General features: G+C 51.0%; 13 protein-coding genes across 13 annotated transcripts; 6 read left to right on the top strand and 7 right to left on the bottom strand.

Moving 5' to 3' along the window:
• Nucleotides 1-32: 32 nt before the first annotated feature.
• On the top strand, nucleotides 33-3207 carry AUEXF2481DRAFT_450352 (uncharacterized protein). Its single transcript, XM_013485001.1, has 4 exons — nucleotides 33-290; nucleotides 347-783; nucleotides 838-2344; nucleotides 2406-3207. The coding sequence occupies exons 1-4, from the start codon at nucleotides 204-206 to the stop codon at nucleotides 3090-3092; spliced, it is 2718 nt and encodes a 905-aa protein (XP_013340455.1). The 5' UTR covers nucleotides 33-203; the 3' UTR covers nucleotides 3093-3207.
• A 114-nt stretch (nucleotides 3208-3321) lies between these two features.
• On the bottom strand, nucleotides 3322-3912 carry AUEXF2481DRAFT_69296 (uncharacterized protein; the record flags this gene model as incomplete). The annotated part of the gene is made up of 1 exon (XM_013484962.1): nucleotides 3322-3912. One exon carries the CDS (start codon nucleotides 3910-3912, stop codon nucleotides 3322-3324), a length of 591 nt encoding a protein of 196 aa, XP_013340416.1.
• Nucleotides 3913-4166: 254 nt separating this feature from the next.
• AUEXF2481DRAFT_32697 (uncharacterized protein) lies at nucleotides 4167-5147 on the top strand (the record flags this gene model as incomplete). The annotated part of the gene is made up of 2 exons (XM_013484921.1): nucleotides 4167-4301; nucleotides 4389-5147. 2 exons carry the CDS (start codon nucleotides 4167-4169, stop codon nucleotides 5145-5147), a joined length of 894 nt encoding a protein of 297 aa, XP_013340375.1.
• A 438-nt stretch (nucleotides 5148-5585) lies between these two features.
• Nucleotides 5586-6562, bottom strand: AUEXF2481DRAFT_8185 (uncharacterized protein; the record flags this gene model as incomplete). Its single annotated transcript, XM_013484906.1, has 2 exons — nucleotides 5586-6475; nucleotides 6538-6562. The coding sequence occupies 2 exons, from the start codon at nucleotides 6560-6562 to the stop codon at nucleotides 5586-5588; spliced, it is 915 nt and encodes a 304-aa protein (XP_013340360.1).
• A 1257-nt stretch (nucleotides 6563-7819) lies between these two features.
• Nucleotides 7820-8921, top strand: AUEXF2481DRAFT_32695 (uncharacterized protein; the record flags this gene model as incomplete). Its single annotated transcript, XM_013484920.1, has 2 exons — nucleotides 7820-8164; nucleotides 8217-8921. The coding sequence occupies 2 exons, from the start codon at nucleotides 7820-7822 to the stop codon at nucleotides 8919-8921; spliced, it is 1050 nt and encodes a 349-aa protein (XP_013340374.1).
• A 22-nt stretch (nucleotides 8922-8943) lies between these two features.
• Nucleotides 8944-9456, bottom strand: AUEXF2481DRAFT_8183 (uncharacterized protein; the record flags this gene model as incomplete). Its single annotated transcript, XM_013484905.1, has 1 exon — nucleotides 8944-9456. The coding sequence occupies one exon, from the start codon at nucleotides 9454-9456 to the stop codon at nucleotides 8944-8946; it is 513 nt and encodes a 170-aa protein (XP_013340359.1).
• Nucleotides 9457-9859: 403 nt separating this feature from the next.
• AUEXF2481DRAFT_82795 (uncharacterized protein) lies at nucleotides 9860-10682 on the top strand. The gene is made up of 2 exons (XM_013484971.1): nucleotides 9860-9971; nucleotides 10022-10682. Exons 1-2 carry the CDS (start codon nucleotides 9910-9912, stop codon nucleotides 10566-10568), a joined length of 609 nt encoding a protein of 202 aa, XP_013340425.1. The 5' UTR covers nucleotides 9860-9909; the 3' UTR covers nucleotides 10569-10682.
• Nucleotides 10683-11650: 968 nt separating this feature from the next.
• On the top strand, nucleotides 11651-12910 carry AUEXF2481DRAFT_43655 (uncharacterized protein). The gene has a single exon (XM_013484952.1). The coding sequence runs from the start codon at nucleotides 11736-11738 to the stop codon at nucleotides 12723-12725; it is 990 nt and encodes a 329-aa protein (XP_013340406.1). The 5' UTR covers nucleotides 11651-11735; the 3' UTR covers nucleotides 12726-12910.
• A 432-nt stretch (nucleotides 12911-13342) lies between these two features.
• AUEXF2481DRAFT_8180 (uncharacterized protein) lies at nucleotides 13343-14869 on the top strand (the record flags this gene model as incomplete). The annotated part of the gene is made up of 4 exons (XM_013484904.1): nucleotides 13343-13555; nucleotides 13611-13684; nucleotides 13812-14733; nucleotides 14789-14869. 4 exons carry the CDS (start codon nucleotides 13343-13345, stop codon nucleotides 14867-14869), a joined length of 1290 nt encoding a protein of 429 aa, XP_013340358.1.
• Nucleotides 14870-15093: 224 nt separating this feature from the next.
• AUEXF2481DRAFT_450044 (uncharacterized protein) lies at nucleotides 15094-16770 on the bottom strand. The gene has a single exon (XM_013485000.1). The coding sequence runs from the start codon at nucleotides 16562-16564 to the stop codon at nucleotides 15413-15415; it is 1152 nt and encodes a 383-aa protein (XP_013340454.1). The 5' UTR covers nucleotides 16565-16770; the 3' UTR covers nucleotides 15094-15412.
• AUEXF2481DRAFT_43653 (uncharacterized protein) lies at nucleotides 16747-17476 on the bottom strand. Its single transcript, XM_013484951.1, has one exon. The coding sequence runs from the start codon at nucleotides 17344-17346 to the stop codon at nucleotides 16978-16980; it is 369 nt and encodes a 122-aa protein (XP_013340405.1). The 5' UTR covers nucleotides 17347-17476; the 3' UTR covers nucleotides 16747-16977.
• A 296-nt stretch (nucleotides 17477-17772) lies between these two features.
• On the bottom strand, nucleotides 17773-19265 carry AUEXF2481DRAFT_8178 (uncharacterized protein; the record flags this gene model as incomplete). Its single annotated transcript, XM_013484903.1, has 3 exons — nucleotides 17773-18818; nucleotides 18877-19152; nucleotides 19220-19265. The coding sequence occupies 3 exons, from the start codon at nucleotides 19263-19265 to the stop codon at nucleotides 17773-17775; spliced, it is 1368 nt and encodes a 455-aa protein (XP_013340357.1).
• Nucleotides 19266-20086: 821 nt separating this feature from the next.
• Nucleotides 20087-21219, bottom strand: AUEXF2481DRAFT_8177 (uncharacterized protein; the record flags this gene model as incomplete). The annotated part of the gene is made up of 3 exons (XM_013484902.1): nucleotides 20087-20112; nucleotides 20173-20878; nucleotides 21118-21219. 3 exons carry the CDS (start codon nucleotides 21217-21219, stop codon nucleotides 20087-20089), a joined length of 834 nt encoding a protein of 277 aa, XP_013340356.1.
• Between the last annotated feature and the right edge of the window lie 289 nt (nucleotides 21220-21508).

The following is a 21508-nucleotide window of genomic DNA, read 5'->3' as shown; positions in this document are numbered from 1 at the left end:
CGGAGAACATTACCGCATCAATCCATTGCATTCTCGAGTTTAGCGCGGGAAAGAGATAGAACGCGTCTCTTCGAGGCAAATCACGAGAAGTAATACGTCTGTAACAGGCAAAACAGCTCTGAAGCGCACCTCACGGAACCCAGCAATCATAATTACCCTTCCTAAGGCGCGACTACGCAGCATCAAGACATGCGCTAGGAACTATGGCAGGAGCAGACGACCTACTATTTTCCGGCGTAACCTTTACCGTCTTGACTGGACCGACGATAGACTCTGTTCAAGAGGAGAGGGTCAGACAATCTCAATACAGGCTGGACTGCTCAAGACACTGACTGCTCGACAACAGTTGATTCAAATCTTGACACACAAGGGTGCCACATTCATCCCCCGACGAGAAGATGGCTCGATCAATAACATTACTCGCCATACGCACATCATCACCGGAGACATTGAGTTCCCGGAGTACAGCAAAGCCCTAGACTACAACATCCACGTTGTGCGACCGTCCTGGGTTGAATCGAGTTCCGAGAAGGGAAGGCAGACACAAGCACGCCAGCACAGCCCAGACCCGTCCATGTTTTTCAGAGAAGTCATAGTCTCTTGCGCAGAACTGCCCGAGGGAGACAAGGACGCCATTATTGCTGGTACCCTGGCGTTGGGAGGCTTGTACAGTGCACCTTTGACCAAGCTGGTCACTCATGTTGTTGCTCTGGACATGCACAATGACAAGTGCCGTACTGTGCAAGCGAAGGACCTGGCCTGCAAGATTGTTCTGCCACACTGGTACGCGCTCCCCTTCTCGGGTTTCATAATGCATGGCTGACAAGAACAATACAGGTTCGACGACTGCCTGAAGCTCGGCAAGCTGATCAACGAAGGCCCCTACCTCCTACCCGATCCTGAGATTCTCCGCGCATCCTCAGACGAACCCGTACGAGCAAGATCAACACCCGGCCTCGACGGTGCCACTTCAGCCGTGGCAGGAGCCCCGCCAGCATACAATCCTCCCATCTCTCCTTCCGACTCTCGCAAGCAGCTAGCCGTCTTTAAGGACAAGAAGGTGCTCTTCTCAAAAGACTTGAATGTCAATGATCACCTGGCAAAGACATTGCGACACTTGGTCAGCCAGGCCGGAGGCTCTCTTACAACAGACGTGGAAGAATGTGATGTGTACATAGGCCACTACCGCGACGGTATGGACTATGTCGCTGCATCTCAAGCTGAGAAGACCGTCGGCAATCTCTCTTGGTTCTACAACGTCATCAATCGCAACAAATGGACGAATCCTCTAGGCAAACTTCTGCACTACCCTGTGCCCCGAGATGGGATCCCTGGCTTCAAGGGGAAGAGAATCAGTCTATCAAACTACAGCGGTGAAGCACGCATTTATCTCGAGAACCTGTGTAAGGAAGCAGGAGCCGATTTCACAAAGACCATGAAGCAAGACAACACACACCTCATTACTGCTCACACCCACTCAGAGAAATGCGACGCTGCCCAGGAGTGGAACATTGATATCGTCAACCATCTTTGGCTGGAAGAAAGCTATGCCAAATGCGCTGCTCAATCGTTAACCAACAAACGCTTCACCCACTTCCCACCACGAACAAATCTCAGCGAGATTGTAGGCCAAACACCCATCGACATCAACAAAGTCCGCAAATTGTACTTTGCAAACGGTGAAAAGACGATCAAGGACGCAGAGCCTGGAACGAAAACACCACATCCTTTCCGTGGAGCTGTAAGAGCACCAGACACTTCACCCAGAAAAGGTGTTCCTGCCTCTAGCGCAGCAACATCCAAAGCAAAGTCCTTTGTCGACGCACCAGAACCTATGGATGTCGATGGGGATGAGAATGACTCCAGTGAATTCTTACCTGCACCTCAGACGGCCAAGAGAAGAAAGACTAGAGTGGGCTCTGATGCAGCCATGGCTACACCTTCAATGCTCAGGACGACAGGACGAGAGAACAGTCCCCCGACCACTGGTCGTGCGTCAAAGGAAAAAGCCCTAAGAGATCTGCACGCACTCAAAGATGATGTGCTTCTTTATGATCGCGAGAGAAAGCGAAAAGGCGGTGTTGTGCATGGGGGCAGACGTACAGCAGAGCCCGAAGAAGAACAGCCTGTAGTCACAAAAGCAGCAGCCACGAAGACAAGGAACAAACGCAAGAGCGATGATATGGGTGACGACACTGCCGAGATCAGCGAGACTGAAATCGCCGGGGTCAAGGGCAAAGCGAAGAAGGTAAAGACCGACAATGGACCACCGGTCAAGTTTACGATGTTGGTCACAGGAGACGAGCGATGGCTGGGCAACATGAAGAGGGAAGCTATCGAGAAAGTGAGTTCCGCCATACATCTCTGTATTCTGCTTAACGCAATGTCTAACGATGGTATCATAGGCCAAACTCCGCGCCATCGGCATCAAAATTACCACAGAGCCCTCAGAATGCTCCCTCCTCTGCGCTCCTCGCATCCTCCGCACCAAGAAATTCATCGCCGCCCTTGCAAAGAGTCCCTTCGTCGTCAACATCGGCTACCTGGACTCGGCACTCGCCAACGAAACACTTCCCGACCTCGACGACCATCTCCTCAAAGACGGTGAAGCAGAGCAACGACTCGGCTTTCTCATGGACGACGCACTCGACAGAGCAGACATGAACAAGAACCATCTCCTGCACGGCTGGACAATTTTCATAACAGAAAAAGTGCCTGGAGGATTCGAGACGTATAAAGAAATCATCAGCATCAACGGCGGCACGGCAATCCTATACAAAGGTCGTTCAAACGTGATTCCAGGACCTAGATATAATCCCGGTGGAGATCGGGACCGTGGATCTTGGGTGCAGAATCAAGGGTTGGAGGAAATTGAGCCGAATCAGGTGTTTTTGATTTCCGGAACTCTGCCTGAAGAGGTCAAATTGTGGCAAAAGTTTAGGGATGAGGCGGATAGGAAGGATTGTGATGCCATGATTGTCAAGACGGATTGGTTGATCAATCTTGCCATGAGTCAGCAGATTGAGTGGGATGAAAAGTGGGCGTTGAAAGAGTCTTTGGTTCCTGGGTATGAAGAGGGTCGTGGGAAGTAGGATGTGTGCGATGGTGGCGGCCAGTAGATTGAGTATCCGGTATCAGGCCTAGAGTCTTGCTTGAGCAACAGATGGAGATGCTGCTGACAGCCCTTTGATGTTTTCGTTGTAGTTGTGAATCGAAGCCCTTGGAAAGTGCGTTCCCACTCTGGCCTGGGAACATTTGCATCCTATGACCCCCAAGCGATCGCATTGTCGTAAAAGTCGTCGCAATCCTAAAATGGCAGTCTCAAAAGAACTTGACACCGGCCCCATCCGCCTGGCCAAAAACCTGCGCCCTTCCCTTCTTGACCAAAACATCCAAACACTTCCTCAACATATCCTCATCCATACCCACCCACTCCTGCCTCTCCACGGCCTCACTTTCTCTCAACTCATAAATCGTCAACACAGCCCCCTTCTGGCCCGTCTCCTCGACCCAATGATGAATGGCATCAGCCCACTCGGCCGCAGTCCTCCACCAGATCCACGCCGCAGATTTCTCTTTGTTCGTCCACTCTGCACGAAAATCTCCATCTGCTGTGGACATGTAGTCTAGGATTTTGCGGATGCTGAGGGGGTCGAGAGAGCGGTGGATACGAGGGTTTGTGAACAAGGGGAGGGAAGGGGCTGTGCTGAGGTGGAGTTTGAAGAGGTGGGAGTGGGAGTGGTGGGATTGGATTAGGGTGGACCAGAGGGAGAGTTGGCGGGTTAGTGTTGATTGGTTTGGTTGGAGGGTGTAGAAGGGGGGGAAGGAGTGGTGGGGTGGGTAGGTGAAGGTGTCTTTTGTTGAAGAGGGTCCTGGCAAGGGAGGAGATGGTTGAGGGGATATTGAAGTCATTGTTGTTGGGTGGTGGGTGGGGTTTGGCGATGGTATGGTAAGAAGGTACTGTAGGCAGGTCTGGAGTGAGACGGAAGTGGTTTGCATGTGATTGCGCCATGTCATTGATGTCCTTGTCTTGACTCGACGACGCTGTGGAGGAGGTTGATAAATGACTCGTTTCGTCCATGACGGAGTTTCGCGACAACAAGCCAACCTTCTGTCTCCATCACATCTTTCTTGAACAAAGCACAGACAACAATATACCTGTAATAATGGCGACAACGACAGAAAACATCAGTGTGGACTTGGATCAGCTCCTCACACGACTCTCAAACACACTCCTCTCCCCGACAGCAGATGACACGCATCTCCGCACCACTCCTTATGAACGCAATCGCATCAGTGCTGTAAGTGCCAGCGACCCTTTTCCTTTCAGACTTCTGTCTTTCCCTCCCTGTCTATCTCACTAGTATCTGACACCTCATCCCATTCAGAATGTCGAATACGCACGAACTCTCCTCCTCCGCCTCGAACACACTTCCTCGGACCTAAAAATCGCAACCCAAAAGACCGCCCTACAATCCTCCCTCCAACAAAAGCGCGACCGCATAAAACAGCTAAACACCCGGCTCATCGAATTAAACCAACTCGCTTCCTCTCAAGACGATTCCTCCAGTTCAGAAGACGAGGACGATGAAGACGACGAAACCAGAGCCAGGGAATTCGCTCCTGCAGTTAGAACAAGCGATACTCTAGACACAGATCCAAGTCTTACGTCGCCACAGCAAGCAGCACAAGATCTGGCAACTACATTAAGAAAGAGAAACACAAATGCGTTGGACAGCAATGCACCCCCGGACACTGCAACAACTTCTGCTTTGTTCGGCGCCCGTACACCCACAAACCTCTCAAATACAGGAGACAAACTCTCCACCGAACAAATCCTAGACTCTGCAACTCGCGATCAAGATACACTGACATCCTCGCTCGTTGCATTAGCGCAAAGGTTGAAGCAAAGCTCCCTCTCCTTTGCCTCTTCATTGGAGTCTGAAAAGGAAGTGCTGAGGAGAGCGGAAACGGGCTTGGATAGGAATAGTATGGGTATGGAGGCGGCGGGGAATAGGATGGGTATGTTGAGGAGGATGACTGAAGGGAAAGGGTGGTGGGGAAGGATAAGGCTGTATGCTATTATTGCTGGTCTTTGGATTATTGCGTTTTTGTTTGTATTCGCTGGGCCGAAATTGAGGTTTTGAGTGGATTAGAGATGGTAGGTGATTGCGAAGAGTGAAGTCAGAGCGAAGGGAGAAGAGTTGCACACTATTTCGGAGAAAACAGAGATCCCTAGACGAAGAGCAACGTTACAGAGGGAGGCGAGGCACGGCTGCTTGAAGATGGTCAAGACGAAGCACGACGAGTGAGATGACACACCGAGAGTGCTCAAAACATACAAGTAGATTTTACGCATACCACATCTCACCAAAGATCGATGCTTACGATACTGAAGATTGGGCAGATACTGTTGTAATACTGGTGATCCTGCTTGTCACTCAATACATCATTCTCACTTCACCAAAACTCTGCTCTAATCACACAAGTTGGCTCCTTTTACCAGTTCTCCCGCCATGGTAGTCCCCGGCCCCCAACGCCATTTGCAACTGATGATATCCCTGACTGTTGACATTATATGATGCCTAAGGCTCGAACTTGGGCTGGTATTTTTCACAAGCTGCATCAAAAACTTCCTTCTTGGCCGCGAGTCCTTGCAGAAGTTCCGTCTCTTCACCACCCTTTGCCTTTTGCAACTTGTTCTTCATCTCGGCAGCTCTTTCCACATCTCCAGTAGCGGTGAACAGAACTACAGCATTGGCCAATGCGACAACGTTGTCCGAGTCAATATCCAGCGCTTGTTGCAATGCCGTCTCGGCCTCTGGGTATCTTGCCAGATGTAGCTCCGACACTGCTTGCGCAATCAGACTTGTCACAGCAGAAGAACCGGGTGCTTGTGCGAGTTCCTCAAAGACGTAGAAGGCTTGTTGGTATTTAGCGTCGCCTCCTTCGCGGAGTCCAATCCATGACTCTGCCAAGTTGACGAGTAGTGCGTCTTGAGCGAATGATCGTGCGGATTTCGCTTCCTTGGTTGCGAGATCGGTGCGGTTTTGGCTAAGGTGAATTTGAGTCGACATGGCCACAGCATCCAGGGATCCTTGATGTTGGCTGAGCAGCGCAACAGCTTCATCAGTCTTTCCAGCACGAGCAAGCACAGCGCCACAAAGCAATTGTACAGTCAGATCATCACTGTTGCTTTGCGACAAGGCTTCTGCTGTTGACACGGCCGACTCGGAAGTAAAGCCCGAAGAGGCATAAGAAGCGTAAGCCTTTACGGCAGCGAGAGAAGAGTTTGAAGAGGCGTCTGAGGAGGAAATGGCACTGGCGACTGCAGAGTAGTCTTTGAGGGCGAGTTGGGCACGGTATCTGAGGATTTGAGCAGAGGGTTGGTAGGGGGCGCTGAAGATTGATGTATCGAAATCGACGACTTGTTGGTATTGGCCTTGGATGAAGGCTGTGTGCATGTTGACCAGCTCTGCGACGGTGTTAGATGGGTGTTCAGGAGCTGTGTTTGGGTTCTAGGGGTAGATGGCGTACCTCCGTCTGCTGAGTAGGGGTCCATGACTTCGGTTGTGTAATTGGGATGTGTGGAATATGTAGTGTTCTCTGTTTGAACGGGACGTGAGGCGGTTGTTTTGACGGTATTTGTTGTATTGTTGGTCAATTGCAATATGTCTAGAAGGTAAACTTGTCCCTTGATGGCCAAAGCTGGGGAGATGCCGAGACAAACAAAGCAAACGGCCCACCTCGGCCATTGCCTCACTGCGCTCCTTCCTGCTTACTTTCACATATTAGCCCAATATCGGCACCAACTCCCGACTTCGATGATGCTGTCTGAATGTGGCTGTCTGAATGCACAGTCAAATTCGAATTTGCGGCCACGCCTGAAGAGAGTGGCAAGAACAGCGTCTCTCATTGACGATGACCGTAATCTTGAGGATCATTGTGCATTTTTACAGCACTTCTGAACAGTCATCTGCCAGACTGAGATGACACCTCTATTAATCCCACACAGTAGCCCTAACGTCCTGTCTGGGTCAACCCCGAATTGACGTCTCAGCCTTGTCAAGGGGTCTCCTGACAGCCATAGAAATGCACAAGATTTTCTAGATCAGTCACCACTGCTGGTGAGAGCTCTACCGCCCTAGACTCCCATTAGACGTGTTCGACCCTGAAGATTACTGTGTATTTCTATAGCATGTGAAGTCGCAGCCTCTGAGGCTGGGATATGCCTCACGAGATAGCACCCGTGGCACTAAATTCCCAGATATCTGACTCCTTCCCCATATAACGCGATTCAAGCAATTTGTGATTCACCACAGTAGTCTGGAGTACCTAAATAACGATCATTTTATTCGAGGCAGGACCCAAGCCAGACCCGAGGTTCATCTGCAATTGCCACACAGGCTGGTATCTCCTGAAGCCTCCCCCACTGATGTGTGTGCTCCATCCGGGATCAAAGACAATAACGAAAATGTGCTCCTGTCATTGAGATCGCTAACTTTTCAGCACTAAATTGTGTCTCATTGAAGCAAGCCACAGCTGGTCAGAGTCATGCATTAGTCTTGCGGATTTGCACGCAACGAAGCGAGATGTTTGGTCAATCAGCACCCGGTGTACTGGTCACCCCGTCGAAGACACTCGACTACCCTGGCTAGACGGCCGAGTCTCGCGCTCAGTGCTCGCGCTCAAAGCTCCTGCACCCACGTAAGGAAATGCAAAATTGCCTTGGCTCGCACGGAGCTGCCAATGAGTTGGAGTGTTTCAGTCGCAACCCGGCCAATTGCTCATCACTAGCCCGGCGTTGCCTTCCCGCGTCATGCTTAGCCACGAAGAAGTCTTCCGCCTGCACTACTACCAGACTCGGCGTGGCATCAATCCTTCTCGCGATCCAATTGTGCGCCAGGCCTACTACCACCGCACCTTGATACCGCACTTTGAGCCGCGCTACATGTTCCCGCCCATGATGGATTCCGGCCGCTCCAAGCGCACTCGCGCCTCGATCAGCTACGTCGAGCCCACTGAGCTTGACGACGACATCGCCGACCCTGAAGACTCCAGCCCCTTCGCCTCTGCCCCCGCTTCTGCCGACGAATTGTCCGGCTCTGACGACTCTTGCTCTGATGAATCCGACTCCGACTCCGATGAGTGGACCGACGACAAGGTATGCCGGACTAGATGCACTATGATTTCTCATCTGACATTCGCTCCCGCAGAGAACACTCAAGGCCCGGTTCAAGGCTCAGCAGAAGAAGAAGCTGGCCAAGAAGGCAAAGGTCCAGGCAAAGAAGGCCCAGAAGATCAAGGACATGCCATTCCGCTTCATGGACCTGCCACCCGAGATTCGCGTCATGGTCTACAAGGAAGCTCTTGTCGAGTCCCGCAAGGACCTCAGCTTCGTCAGCAAGCACCAACAACGCGAGATTTTCCGTGGCACACTCCAGAAGAAGCATCACCACCTCTACTATGGCAACGAATGGGCTGTCAAGCGTGAAAGCTACTACAGCGACCGTACCGTACTCCAGCTTGCCCTCCTCCGAGTGTGCAAGGACATCAACGCCGAAGCACTTCCCTACTTTTACGGTCAGACCTTCTCCTTCGGCCAGCCTGGCACTCTGATGTTGTTCCTCGGCCGTGTCAGCCCTGCCAATCGTCTGCTTCTCAGAAACATCATTGTCAAGGGCTGGATCGACAACAAGAACTGGCGCAAGAACATCTTCCCTGCCTTCACCATGCTGTCCGCCGCCACAAACATCAAAGGCATCCTCCTGGACCGTGTGGTCTACAATGACGCAGACGATGGTGTCTACCGTCGTTTCCACGCAGATCCCGCTGGCTTCTGGCAGGATATCCAGTACTGGGCTCTGGCCGTCGATGGCGTTCACGGCAACGGTGCTGCCAACACAGATGAACTGCTGTGAACTTCGCCCAAGCACGCCCCCATCACGACGTAAACAGATCCTTGACAAACTGATCATCAACAACCACCGCCTCAGCCTGCTCCCCCAACTCCCAAATCACAGTCTCCTCCCTCTCTCTCCTCTCCTCCTCCGTCTCCGGCCCCCTCTCCACACACCCCCCGAAAGCAGTGCACCTAAGCGTATTAGGTGGATACTCAAAACTCTCCACATAGCCCTCATCTAACGGTGTCACCATACCCGGTGGTCTGGGCGGAGGATTGAAGCCCACATGTGTGAGTGGAGCATCGGACTTCCAGGCGTTGAGGGCATCTAGAAAGTCAGGGGAGAAGGGGACTGTGCCGTCTAGTTCGCGGTATGGGGGCCAGGCGACTAGTTTTCCGTGGTCGGGGAAGTTGTCGTCGGCGACGGGAGAGGGGGCGTCGAGGGTGAATTGCCAGTCTATGTCGTAGCGGCGGTGAAGGGGTGAGATGGGGGCGCTGCTCACCACAGTGATGGTGGAGCTGAGTAAGAGGATTATGGGGAGTGTTGGTAGCATCTTGGTGGGGTTTTTTGGTGATGGAGCTGGGTGATGGTTGTTTCTGAACAGAGGGCGACTTGCTGTTTTAACCACCAGGTGACCTGATCAAAACGGAGCAATTGAGAGGGCGGGTGATCAATGATCTGAAAGTATAATGTGGGAAGAGAGTTTGATGGAGAAAATTTCGTGATGGGCGAACCAAACTTTGTGATCGTATCGTTTCTGTTACATGTGAGTGCTCGTCTCATGACAACTATCCATACTTCTAATAGATGGTACGATTTAGACGGTCCATGGTTAGTGTCCAAAGTCAAGTCACTTGCTACCGCCTCTGTCATTTATAAGTTGCTCGAATGCCGGTGAGCTGTGTTCTCTCCTTTGCTGTGCCCACTGACACTTCATTGTGTTTAACAACCACGACCTCTACTTCACGTTTCCTGTACTACATCATCCCACTTTTAACAATCCACCATGTACGGCAGTCTGAGCTTCCTCGCTCTGATCGTTGCAACCATCGTGCAAGCTCAAAGCTCGTGAGTCTATTACTGAGAAGATTCATCCCACATGCTGACCTCAGAGACAGAGTTGAACAACTGACCTTGTCCTTCGCAGCAGATGACTATCTGGCCAACGTGACTTTCGAGACCCTAGTCGCGCCTGTCGACATCACCTGCTTCAATCTTGCCGACATTTTTGCTGTGGACGGAAACAACACCAGCAATACAGCAGACTATACCGTCCTCGGCGAGGCGAAGTTCGATGCGCGAATCAACTACACGTCCGTCTGGTATCAACAACTGAACACGAGCATCAATGGCAATTCTAAAGGTGTTGGCGATGGCAAGGAAGCCGCCAGAGTTGTTGAGGTCTTCCCCGGAAAGAACTGTCGAGAGATCAATGGTTCGCCATGGTACGGATTTGGCTGTCAAAGTCGTGGTGGTGAGCGCTACGAAATCCCTGGTGGTATCCAGAGCTTCTCTCTCGTCCGTAGAGCCAACTCTGTCATGCAGAGCAAGTGTTGGGAGAAGGCCGAGTATGGTGAGCAGGGCGCCGCTTCAACAATGTTCAAGGGCTGCTTCACGGCAATGATGGCTGCTGTGTTGGTCAGTGTTCTCTTGATAGTTGGTTAGATAGGCAGGCACTGGGTTCCGCAAGCTCCACTAGATTGGACCGAGGCTATAAAAGGTGGAACACATTCTAACACATCGATTATCGACGCTGGTCTGTCGCGCTCGCTATTCAGGAATGGGCTCACTTTTTTTTCCTAGGACGATTTGTCTCTTACTTATCATATCTGAACTAGTTCACGTACACACGTAGTGCCTCAAAGCTCGTCTTCTCTTCTCTGTTTTCACATGTTTGCTGTCACCCCCTCTGAGCTGCAATCTCCTAAACCCAGCGCGTCTCATTTTTCGTACGAAGCACATCGGAGCAGACTTGACACATCAGAGATTCGACAGAATGAATGGAATGACATCCACTCATTCATCTAATTCAGGTGATCAGAGCTCTTCCAAAAGCTGGAGGCCAGTCTTGCAGGACTGATGTCCTCAAGCCAATCTTCATCAATGTTTTCCTCTACCACAGAAGGCAATTTATCAAGCAAACATTGCTAGATACATACGATTCTGCCGTTCAAAATCAGATGATGAAATATCTGGCGGATGTATGGATTAACGACGAGGATTGGGGCAAGCTGCCCAAAGACTCTCTGCAACTAACACATGGTGAAGTGTGTGTTTATCACGCGCACGGAGAGGAGAGACACTGCTACGACGTCACAAGAGCTTGAGAGTCAGGCTGAGCATAATTCGTATTTCTGATCCATCGAAGAAGCCGCATAGAAGACTTTAGACACCGAAGTCGATCGTACTAGCAGATTCAATGCCCCAAGGAAGATACAGAAAGGAGTCCGGCGCTCGAGGAGCGTTCGTCGGTAGACATCTGGCTATTGGATCAACCTTTTATTCTCACGGCAGATCCGAAGGATCAGTACGATTGGGGTAGCTAGATATCCGACGTAGCCACGTGGTCGACCCTGACTAAATCTGATTAGTCTGTGCAGCATCACGGTACAAGGTGATAACTTACTCAAATGCGAACGACCCTCTCACTCATTCTTGGTTCGGATGATAACCCGCACAGCTGATCTTGCAAGTACTTTCTCTTCCTCATTCGACCGTATGGACATCAGAACAGCGTCCTCCGTATACTCTGCATTCCCCCACTCCCAAGTTCTGACTCCATCTTGCAGTATTGACGAGGGGCGTTGAACAGACGCTTCAACTCAACCTACCATGCTACTCCACACTCTTTCCATATACCTTCTGTCTCACACTATAGTAACGTCTGCCTATGCGATCTCGACTGTAGTCGAAGGCGTCTCCAGGATCGGGAACACAACCTCCTCTCACATCTTTCTTCCTGTCGGTGATGGTTTTTCTGCCAGCGACCTTGGTCCCATGAAGTCTCGTGTTGGACCGAGCAGCTTTGATGCCAGAGATGGTATGACAACAGTCACAAGGAAGGTTGCTAGAGATATAATAGGACCAGCCACGACCAATGCCGAAGGAGTCGTCCAAATCAACGGTATCAATGTTCTTCAAGCTCCAAGAGAACCCAAAACAGTCACCAGGATCCTGGAAGTGGTCATAGCCAATGTACACACCGGCGTCACTCTCTGTGGATCCAACGATGTTGCCGAACCCACCAAAAATGCAGAAGGCGTTCTTCAGATCTCTGGCATTGACGTTCACCAAGCCACAGAAGCCAATCAACCCACCAATACATTTCCACCAGCCACCACGAATGCAGAAGGTGTCGTTCAGATCGATGGCATCGATGTTCTCCAGCCTGATGTTCACACGCAATTCGTGGAGGTGCTTGCCATCGACAATGGTCCCGGACCAACCCCTAGGACAAAGATCACCGCACCCTATCTCAATCCAATCTGGGGTAACACTAGACAAAGATGGATTCCCTTCCTCGGCGCCACTGTACCTGTTGCATACGAACATGATATCGAATGGATCACCATCGGTCAGACTCAATCATATTGTCAATTTCCCGATTTTTGTTGGTGGTTTCCGGAGCCGAATAAACAAAAAGGGCCTGTCTACTATAAAACAACCATAAGAGAAGTGAGGAAAAGGACACCAGAAACAGGAGTTATGGAGCTGGCTTCCAATACTGTCACGCTTACTGACAAGGATTTGTATACGAGCACCTGGACTGCTTCGAGTACACCTACCTATATTACTTCGGGTCTAGCAAAGACTCCTTCGTGAAGAGGTTGCCGAGTGGTGACACACTGTCAATTGGAAGTACTGCGAATCTCCACAGAAAGACAGACGATGGTCAGAGGAAGTTTATGCATATCGATGACCAACATGCGGGGTCTTGGGAGTGCGTAGATGCAGGCTGGAGTCTTCTGATGTATTTTCGACGAGTTTTCTCTTTCAGCAAACCAGCTTTTGATTGTATCAGATTTGCTTTCGTCAAACTTATCTACGATACCTTGTCGTCTAGTTCTCTCTGTGATGTGGATATCGCTTTCATCTCATGTATCAATGCGAGGGATATGCAAGCCTTGTTGAACTTGTAGACAAAGTACGAAGACCCTAGGAAAGACATTGGTGTTAGTCAGCCGAGATCTGCACACGGGTAGCTATCGCCAGCCGTTTGTGGGGATACCTAAGCAATTGCGGCTCTGACGTAGCTTCCTCCCTCTCTCCTGCCGTTCTTCGTTCCTGCCAATCTCTTGACAATCTGTGATGCAAGTGTTGCTTTGTTTTTACGTACATCATCATCCTTGCTCGCGTGCTCCTTTAATATGTAGATATGCTGCTGCTGCAAGTCTAGCCAAGTTATCTCTCCTTCCTTCCTACAGCTTCCCCGGAAAATCATGTCGAATGTCAAAGAGGACTTTGTGATTCCGTTTACTGGTGCATTGCAGGCTTCGCTTGCGGTGTTGCTCACTATATTTTATGGTGTCATTGCTGCTCAATTCGATCTGTTGAATGAGAAGTCGGCAAAGGATATTTCGAAAGCTTGTGTCAGGTTGTTTTTGCCTGCATTGTTGATTGTCAATGTTGGACAGCAGTTGAACCTCGAATCCGTGAGCTACTCGACTTGGAAGACATGACTGAGAGAGAAAGCTGACGGATATTCAGGGAACGAGATATCTGGCCGTGTTGATCTGGGCTATCATCTACAATGTGCTTAGCATGGTATTCGGTCTTGCTGTGTAAGTTTGGTTCCCTTGGATATGGACCCTGCCATGGAGAGATTCCGCGGAGGTTTTGGTGACAACTTGAGCCTCATCTGTCTATACCATGCTACCAGAGATAGATGCTAACCTATTTGTTCTGCAGGACTAAATTCATGGGACTTCCTCAATGGGTCACGCCAGCTCTCGCGTTCAATAACACCACATCGTTACCTCTGCTCCTCGTCCAATCCTTGCAGTCGACCGGCATCCTCGACTCTCTTGATGCATCCAGCGATGCCATTGACCGGGCAAAGTCATACTTCCTCGTCAATGCCATGGTCTCCAACTCCTTGACCTTTGCCCTCGGACCCAGACTACTCAATGGACAAGAAGAAGACTCTCCAGATGAAGAACCGAAAAGAGAAGACCAAGACGAAGAAGCAGCAGAACGCAACTCCATCCACGAACACCAACAAGAAAACGAAGAAACCTCTTTGCTGCCCAATCGCGCCGTCCGTCCTGGAGTAAAAGCAATCTATCTCACCCACAAACGTCTGAGTAACTTTTACTCCTCACTCTCTCCTCGCACCCAGGCGGTCCTCGATTTCCTTTGGCAGTTCTTCAATCCTCCCCTCATTGGCGCAGTGATTGGTGGTATCGTCGGCCTAGTCCCAGCTCTCCACACCCTCTTCTTCAGCTCCCCAAACAAAGGCGGCTACCTGAACGCCTGGCTCACCGCATCCATAAAAAACATCGGCGACCTCTTCGCCTCGCTCCAAGTCGTCGTCGTAGGCGTAAAGCTCTCTCAAGCAATGCTCCGCTACAAGAAAGGAGAACAATCTGGCTCTGTACCCTGGAAACCTTTCACCATCATTACAGTTGTCAGATTCGTCATCTGGCCACTTATCAGCATCCCATTGATTTGGATCTTGGCCAGTAAGACAAGTGTTTTGAGTGATGATCCGATATTGTGGTTTGCAATGATGTTGATGCCGACGGGGCCGCCTGCTATGAAGTTGACTGCGCTTGCTGATGTTAGTGGGGCCGGTGATGAGGAAAAGATGAGTATTGCAAAGTTCTTGACCGTGAGTTATGATGGCCGATTGCTTAGACTGATCTCTTGCTGACTCGGGTGAACAGATCTCCTATGCTATTTCTCCGTTGATTTGCTTTTCGGTGGTGGGTGCTTTGAAGGCTTCTCAGGCTATTGCTAGTAGCTAGAACAATCACCCCGACACCAATTCTTATTTCCTCATATCTGCAAAAAAATTAATCAATAAAAAAAGGGGGCAAGATATGTAAATATTCCATTCAAATGATACTTGAAAAATCGGAATTTCAGAGCGAGTATATCTGTGACAGATTAACTGCAGTGTGAAGATTCTTGGGATACGTCCAGGGGTAATGACACAATTGGTGGGAGCGCATGTAGTACTGCTGTTACCTGTCGAGTGCAAAGCTAGAAACCGAGTGTACAAAAAGTGACATGTTTTCCGGTGGTGATCTGGCATTTTGGACATCTGATGAGGAAGATTCGGGAGCCGCCTGGATTGTGTCGATTTCGCCTATTTGTGAAAATGACTCGCACATGGTGTTCAAAAGACGGCGAAGGTGAAAAGATGAGAAGATGTGAGTGGAAGATTCAAACAGGTCTTTGATGTGGCAAGGCTCGGAGATCTTATTAGCTGTCTCTAGCCCCCTGGCAGCTGATTGCGAAGCCTTTGCTTTCAAGCACCGCAGCAACTCGGTCGACTTGATCACGACTCATTGCTGACCCTCGTCCTCGACAGCTTTCTCGGTGTCCTCCAGCGCGCGCATAAACTCATCCAGTTCTTTCGGGTCCGTAAGTGCCAACACGCCGCCACCTTTGATATCGACTCCCTTCATACCCACCTCTTTGCCTACAAGGTTTCTTCCAACCTTGCCGGGACCAATGCCAATCCATCTCTTAACTTTTTGCTCTTGATGCAGGTATTGGATGCTTTGATGCCAAAGCACTGGTTCTGCTGCACTTCTGGCTACTAGATCTGTGAGTTCGTCCGCAGAGGTGAAGGGGAGTGCTGTGACATTGGAAATGCATGGTAATGTCGTGTCGTCGAAGGTTATGGCGCCAGGAGCAGAAAGCAACTTCTGCATAAGATGCACAGCCGGCAACATGAGGGGAGAATGAAAGGGAGAATCAGCCTTTAATCTCACCGCTCTGGGGTCGTGAGAGTCAAAGTGACGAATGTGTTCCAGTACTTGAGTAATGTGACCAATGTCTCCACTGAGTACGAATTGTGTTTTTGAATTGATGTTTGCGACGTTGCATTGGAGGAGTTTGTTTTGGTCGAGTTGGCGGGTTATGGCGTCGAGGGTAGCGTCTCGTTGGTTGGGTTCGCAGACGAGGGCTATCATGCCCATTTCTGCTGCTGAGGAGGCAGAGCATCGCGCCATTGTTTCGCCACGTCTGCGCACCATTTTGAGGGCAGAGGTGAATTGCAGGTTTCCTGCTGCCACCAAGGCTGCGAATTCGCCCAATGAGTGGCCTAGTGTTACATCGACGATTTCCTTTGTATTGAAGCCAAACTCTCTTTCTAGGACGCGGAGGATCAGGATACTGGTGGCCATGATGGCAGGCTGTGCGTTTTGGGTAGCGGTGAGCTCTGCATTTGTGCCATCGCTGATCAGACTTGTGAGGGAGGGTGAGATGTTGAGGGTATGGTCGATTTCGTCGAGGAGAGGGCGGACGGTGTTGGGAAAGGCTTGGAGCCAGGGGTCGATCATGCCCACGCGCTGCACTCCCTGTCCAGGGAAGAAGAGGGCCGTTTTCGGTCGCGATCGTGTGCTGTATGTTCGTGATGAAGCATGTCTTTGTGTGTATGCTCGTGCTCCTCCTCTTGCTACCTCTTCCAGGCGTCCGGTGGCGCCTCTCATGTTGCTCGCTGTAGTCGCGCTGTGGGTATGCAAAGCGTTCCGTTCTGGCGCATTTCCTTTCGGCTTTGAAGTGATGTAATCGTGCGACTATTGTCGTCTTGTCTGCCAACGTGTCACATGAAGTTTAGTAGACAATGTGAGGACAGTATCAGTAGACAATCATGATAAGCCGAGGTAACCATGATGATGCTATCGCGGGCCCCGGAAGCTTTCCCCACGTTTGCACCAATTTCGCCTGAGCTCGACCATGAAACTCTGCCTCATCTATCTTCATCTTCCATCTGCCATTCTGCCATAATCTGCTTGACCCTGTCCATCTCTCGCATCTCTGAGTGCTTGACCAAGAACGCTTCCAACACTGGCCCTAGACTCTCCTGCGCTGCCATCCGGAATACCCCAACCGACTCCACAAACTACGAGCTCTTTGGGATACTAGAGTTCCAAGTACCCAGAGATCTGCCTGGGACAAAGCTTTGTATCACAATAGATGGATGTTTTGAAGTCTGATCGACGTTATGCCAGTGAATTCTCGGGACGGGACAATTTGGAGTGTGCTTCTCGATGTGTTGCAGAATACCAATACCACGTTTTTCGAGCTCTAAGATTTGATGTTCTTGCGCTACTCGAGCAATGAGCTGTGGGCTGTTTGCAAAGCTGATGATCCAGAGATTGTGTGAACATCCTTTTCCCTGGCAAGGCTGGATGGATGTGATGGTGTCATGGGGCCTGAGGCGTTTGCACTCTTGGACAACTACTTCTCTAGTTGAGCTCGGCATTTCCATATCTGCGGATATGATTCATATAGTATGGCAAGTCTTGACACTAGATCATGTTTGTGATGAATATGGTCATGTTTGCTGTTGTTGACGTGACAGCTTTCCCCACATGACCCTTGTACCACCCGAGGGGAAAGCGGCCACCTTCGGCTTTACAGTGTGCCCACGTTCTATATATCGCCGCAGGCACCCCAGGTCCGTGATCATCACCGTCTTGTCTCCCAGGAAGCACGACTCAGTATGGTCATCACAGGGCAATTCAAGTCCAACAGGTAAGTGAAGTTTTCGTAACAGAAAAGGGATATCATAAAATTTCGTTTCCTAACTAAATCATGGCCAAAATCCAATGACATGATGCGCAAGAGGAGGTATCAATAAGGGGGGGAATCTTTTTTTCGTATCAGGAACAGTCGGAGCAAACGCGCGATGCGTTCACCACCAGTCACCCTGGTCGTGCATGGCCTGAGCAACCTTCTTGAAGCCAGCAATGTTGGAGCCGGCAACCAGCGAAGGGAACTCGCCCTCGGCGGGAGTGACGTACTCCTTTGCGGTCTCGAGACCGTTCTCGAAGCAGTTCTTCATGATCTGCTTGAGCTTCTCGTCGACCTCCTCGCTGGTCCACTTCAGACGCTGAGAGTTCTGTGCCATCTCGAGACCGGAGACTGCGACACCACCGGCGTTGGCGGCCTTTCCGGGTGCGTACCAGATGGCAGAGCCCTTCTTCTCCTTTCTTGAGGCCTCGAAGATGTCGATGGCCTCCTGGGTGCAACCCATGTTGGAACCCTCGGCGATGAACTTGGCACCCTGCGAGATGAGAGCCTCGGCCTCATCGGCGGAGACCTCGTTCTGGGTGGCTGAGGGAAGGGCAACATCGACGTTACCGCAGTGCTTCCAGGGGCGGGCACCCTCAACGTACTTGAACTGGCTGCTGTACTCGGAGGTGAGATCAGAAAGAGCCTTGCGGTTGAGCTTGAGGTCGGCAATGACGTCGATGATCTCGGGGGTGAAGCCCTTCTCGGAGGTGGCAATGATGGCACCCTTGGAGTCGGAAAGAGAGATGACGGTACCACCGAGCTCGATGATCTTGAGAGCAGCGTACTGAGCAACGTTGCCGGAACCGGAGATGGCGACACGCTTGCCAGCGAAGGACTCCTTGCCGCCCGAGGCGTACTGGATCATGTGCTCAACGTAGTAGACGAGACCGTAACCGGTGGCCTCAGGTCTGATGAGGGAACCACCCCAGTTACCGCCCTTACCAGTAAGGATACCCTCCCACTGGTTGCGGATCGACTTGTAGGCACCGAACATGTAACCGATCTCGCGGCCACCAACACCGATATCACCAGCGGGAACGTCAGTGTCGGCACCAATGTGTTTGCTCAACTCCTTCATGAAGGCGTAGCAGAAGCGACGGATCTCGTTGTCGGACTTGCCCTTAGGGTCGAAGTCGGCACCACCCTTACCACCACCCATGTTCACTGGAAGGGGCTGTTAGCCTCTGGATATTGCTGTCGTCTCTGATAAGAATTGACTTACGGCCAGTAAGAGCATTCTTGAAAATTTGCTCGAAACCCAAGAACTTCAGGATGGAGAGGTTGACAGTGGGGTGGAGACGGAGACCACCCTTGTAAGGACCGAGGGCGGAGTTGTATTGGACACGGTAACCACGGTTGACCTGAACCTCGTTCTTGTCGTTCTCCCAGACGACACGGAATTGGATGATGCGCTCGGGGATAGCGGCAATCTGGAGGGCGCGCTTGTACTCGGGCTTCTTCTCGAAAAGGGTCGAGTTCTCAAGGGTCGAGGCAAGCTCTGTAAGACTCCGATCAGTTTTAATCACCTTGGTGGAAAGCACTTTTGGCAAGTGAGTGAGACATACCTCTGTAGGCCTGCTCGAACTCGGGCTCGGAAGGAAGGTTAGACATTTTGTGTGGTATGTGTGTGGTATGGAGGTAGGATGAGGGAATGTAAGAGGAGCAAAAGGGATAGAAAGATCAAGGTGAATTGGAGGGCACAGTTGGATAGATAAAGCTCTCGACGATATGGGCGGCCGGCGAGGGTTGGGAAAAGTAATTGTGTACCGTCAAGGACAGCCCCACGCAGGGCGACGGCGAAAAAGCATGCTGGGGACTGTGCGTCACCGAGCAGAGGGCTGGACGACAGGCTACAGCAACGGTATCGCTGCTCTTTCTTGCCACGGCTCGAGCGCCTTCGCGTTGGGCAACAGTCGTTCACATGGCTAGCGCTGTCCAAAGTAAACTTTCACCACCAAAACCCGCCCACTCATGTAGTCCGATGTCGGGTCACAGCAGGAGGGGCAGCTCTGTCCGCCGTAACTCCGAGGAAACTCGCACCATTCTGGTCGACAGATGTGGGTGCCACTACTATCTCAGTGGCTTGAAGGAACAGCACGACATAGATACTGCTTCTCCAAAGCTTGAGCGTCGCAGCAATTCACTTACGACCTCCCTGTATACAATTTGCGATATATCAATTGCTTGATGGATTGGCTTTGTTTATTCGGTCTCGAAGCCTCGGCGATCCCCTCGCAAAACGTAAAAGCCGAAGTTTAACAGAGAAGCTCCCCCCACACTTTGATCATGTAGCACGTGTGAATTAGCCATATCTGCGGCTTGGCTCCGGCGCGCTGCGTAATTGAAATCGAGTAAACGCGACACCTCAACAACTGATAAGGCTCGAAGATGTTCGAGATAGCAACCCTCCGACTGCGGTCTCGAGCGGGGATTTACGGGGCATCGGTAGGATCCCAGTCTGGAGACACAGGCAAGTTAGCATGATTATTTCGGCAATTCGATTTCCCATCATCCTTACCAGTCACCAAATACTCGTCGAGCCCGTCCATCTTCTTCATGTCGCCCGCCTCAATCTCGAACCCACCAATGTCGCCGTTCTGTACGATACGCTCCTTCTTGACGCTCTTGGGCAGCGGCACATAGCCATGCTGAACCGACCATCGCACAAGCAATTGCCCGGGATTGCAGCTGTATTTCTTGCTGAGCTCGACAATCACCGGATGCTTCATACGCAGAGCGCGTGCTAGCGGAGCGTAGGCTTCGACCATGATGTCGTTCTTCTGGCAGAAAGAGGTTATGTCGGTGCGCGTGTTGAAGGGGTGAACCTCGATTTGGTTCACCGCAGGAGCGATGCGCGGCTTTGAGCCGAGCAGCTCCTGCAGGTGCTGCACGCCATAGTTGCTGACACCTCCAATCTTGACCTCGCCATCCATGATTGCGTCCTCGACGGCACGCCAACTCTCGAGACGTGCTTTCTTGCCTCCATAAGGGCTGTGTAAGAGGAAAAGGTCGATATAGCCCAGGCCGCATTCTTGCACACTTTTCTTGATGCTCTTTCTGGCCGTGTTGTAGTCACTGTTGCTCGCAAGCTTGGACGTGTAGTGAATGTCCTCGCGGCTGAGGTTTGCGCTGTTGCTGGAAGACTTGAGAAACTCGGTTATAGCACTGCCAACCTGGCGTTCGTTATGGTACATCTGCGCGCTGTCGACAGCAAGGTAGCCAGCCTACCGTCGTCAGTTTGGCTGGATCGGGTCTAATTGGCGTTCTGCGCATGGCGGTGCCCGATCATCGACAAGCTGTCGAAATGCAAAGTACTTTTTGAAACAATGGTGGTGTTCAACGAGGACGCATCACAAAGCGACCCTCCTCGACATGGGCACCCAATCAGAAAGTACTGTGCATCTCCACAGCTGCCCTCACAATAGACTCAGTGAACGAGAGAAGAGATACGCGTAAGACTGACCTCTAGTGCCCATCTTGTAGCTTTAATAGTCTCGTTACCCGAAGTCAGATATACGCCAAGATGGATTTGTGGCATCGACAAGCCATTGTTGAGCTGCGGCATAGTGTGAGCAAACGTAATACAGCGACTTTGTGCTTGAATGACCTGCCTTGACGTGGCTGGCGAGATTGTATGTCTTTTGAGACATTGTAGATATTCTTAAAAGAGACTGTATCAACAATCAGAGTGTGAAACACGCGAGCTGCACGAATGATGGGATAGGGCAGTATTTCAGTTTACGGTTTCGCGGCGAGTGAGCACAGAGCCGCATCATCGCATGACGTCTTGGAGCATATTGCTATTTTTGTGATGCTGCAGTGATGCTTTCTATCGCATCACAGCTCCTGACTTT

Source organism: Aureobasidium subglaciale, assembly GCF_000721755.1.
Source record: "Aureobasidium subglaciale EXF-2481 unplaced genomic scaffold scaffold_25, whole genome shotgun sequence".
NCBI lineage: Eukaryota > Fungi > Ascomycota > Dothideomycetes > Dothideales > Saccotheciaceae > Aureobasidium > Aureobasidium subglaciale.
This window is presented reverse-complemented; position numbering and strand designations above follow the sequence as displayed.

Excerpts from the sequence above, each read along its gene's own strand:
- AUEXF2481DRAFT_43653 (XM_013484951.1), bottom strand. The coding sequence starts at position 17,346 with ATGGAAATGCCGAGCTCAACTAGAGAAGTAGTTGTCCAAGAGTGCAAA.
- AUEXF2481DRAFT_450044 (XM_013485000.1), bottom strand. The coding sequence starts at position 16,564 with ATGAGAGGCGCCACCGGACGCCTGGAAGAGGTAGCAAGAGGAGGAGCA.
- AUEXF2481DRAFT_450352 (XM_013485001.1), top strand. The coding sequence starts at position 204 with ATGGCAGGAGCAGACGACCTACTATTTTCCGGCGTAACCTTTACCGTC. Across the intron at positions 784-837 it reads AAGATTGTTCTGCCACACTG|GTTCGACGACTGCCTGAAGC; the intron begins GTACGCGCTCCC and ends AGAACAATACAG. Across the intron at positions 2,345-2,405 it reads AGAGGGAAGCTATCGAGAAA|GCCAAACTCCGCGCCATCGG; the intron begins GTGAGTTCCGCC and ends ATGGTATCATAG.
- AUEXF2481DRAFT_43655 (XM_013484952.1), top strand. The coding sequence starts at position 11,736 with ATGCTACTCCACACTCTTTCCATATACCTTCTGTCTCACACTATAGTA.
- AUEXF2481DRAFT_82795 (XM_013484971.1), top strand. The coding sequence starts at position 9,910 with ATGTACGGCAGTCTGAGCTTCCTCGCTCTGATCGTTGCAACCATCGTG. Across the intron at positions 9,972-10,021 it reads ATCGTGCAAGCTCAAAGCTC|AGTTGAACAACTGACCTTGT; the intron begins GTGAGTCTATTA and ends CCTCAGAGACAG.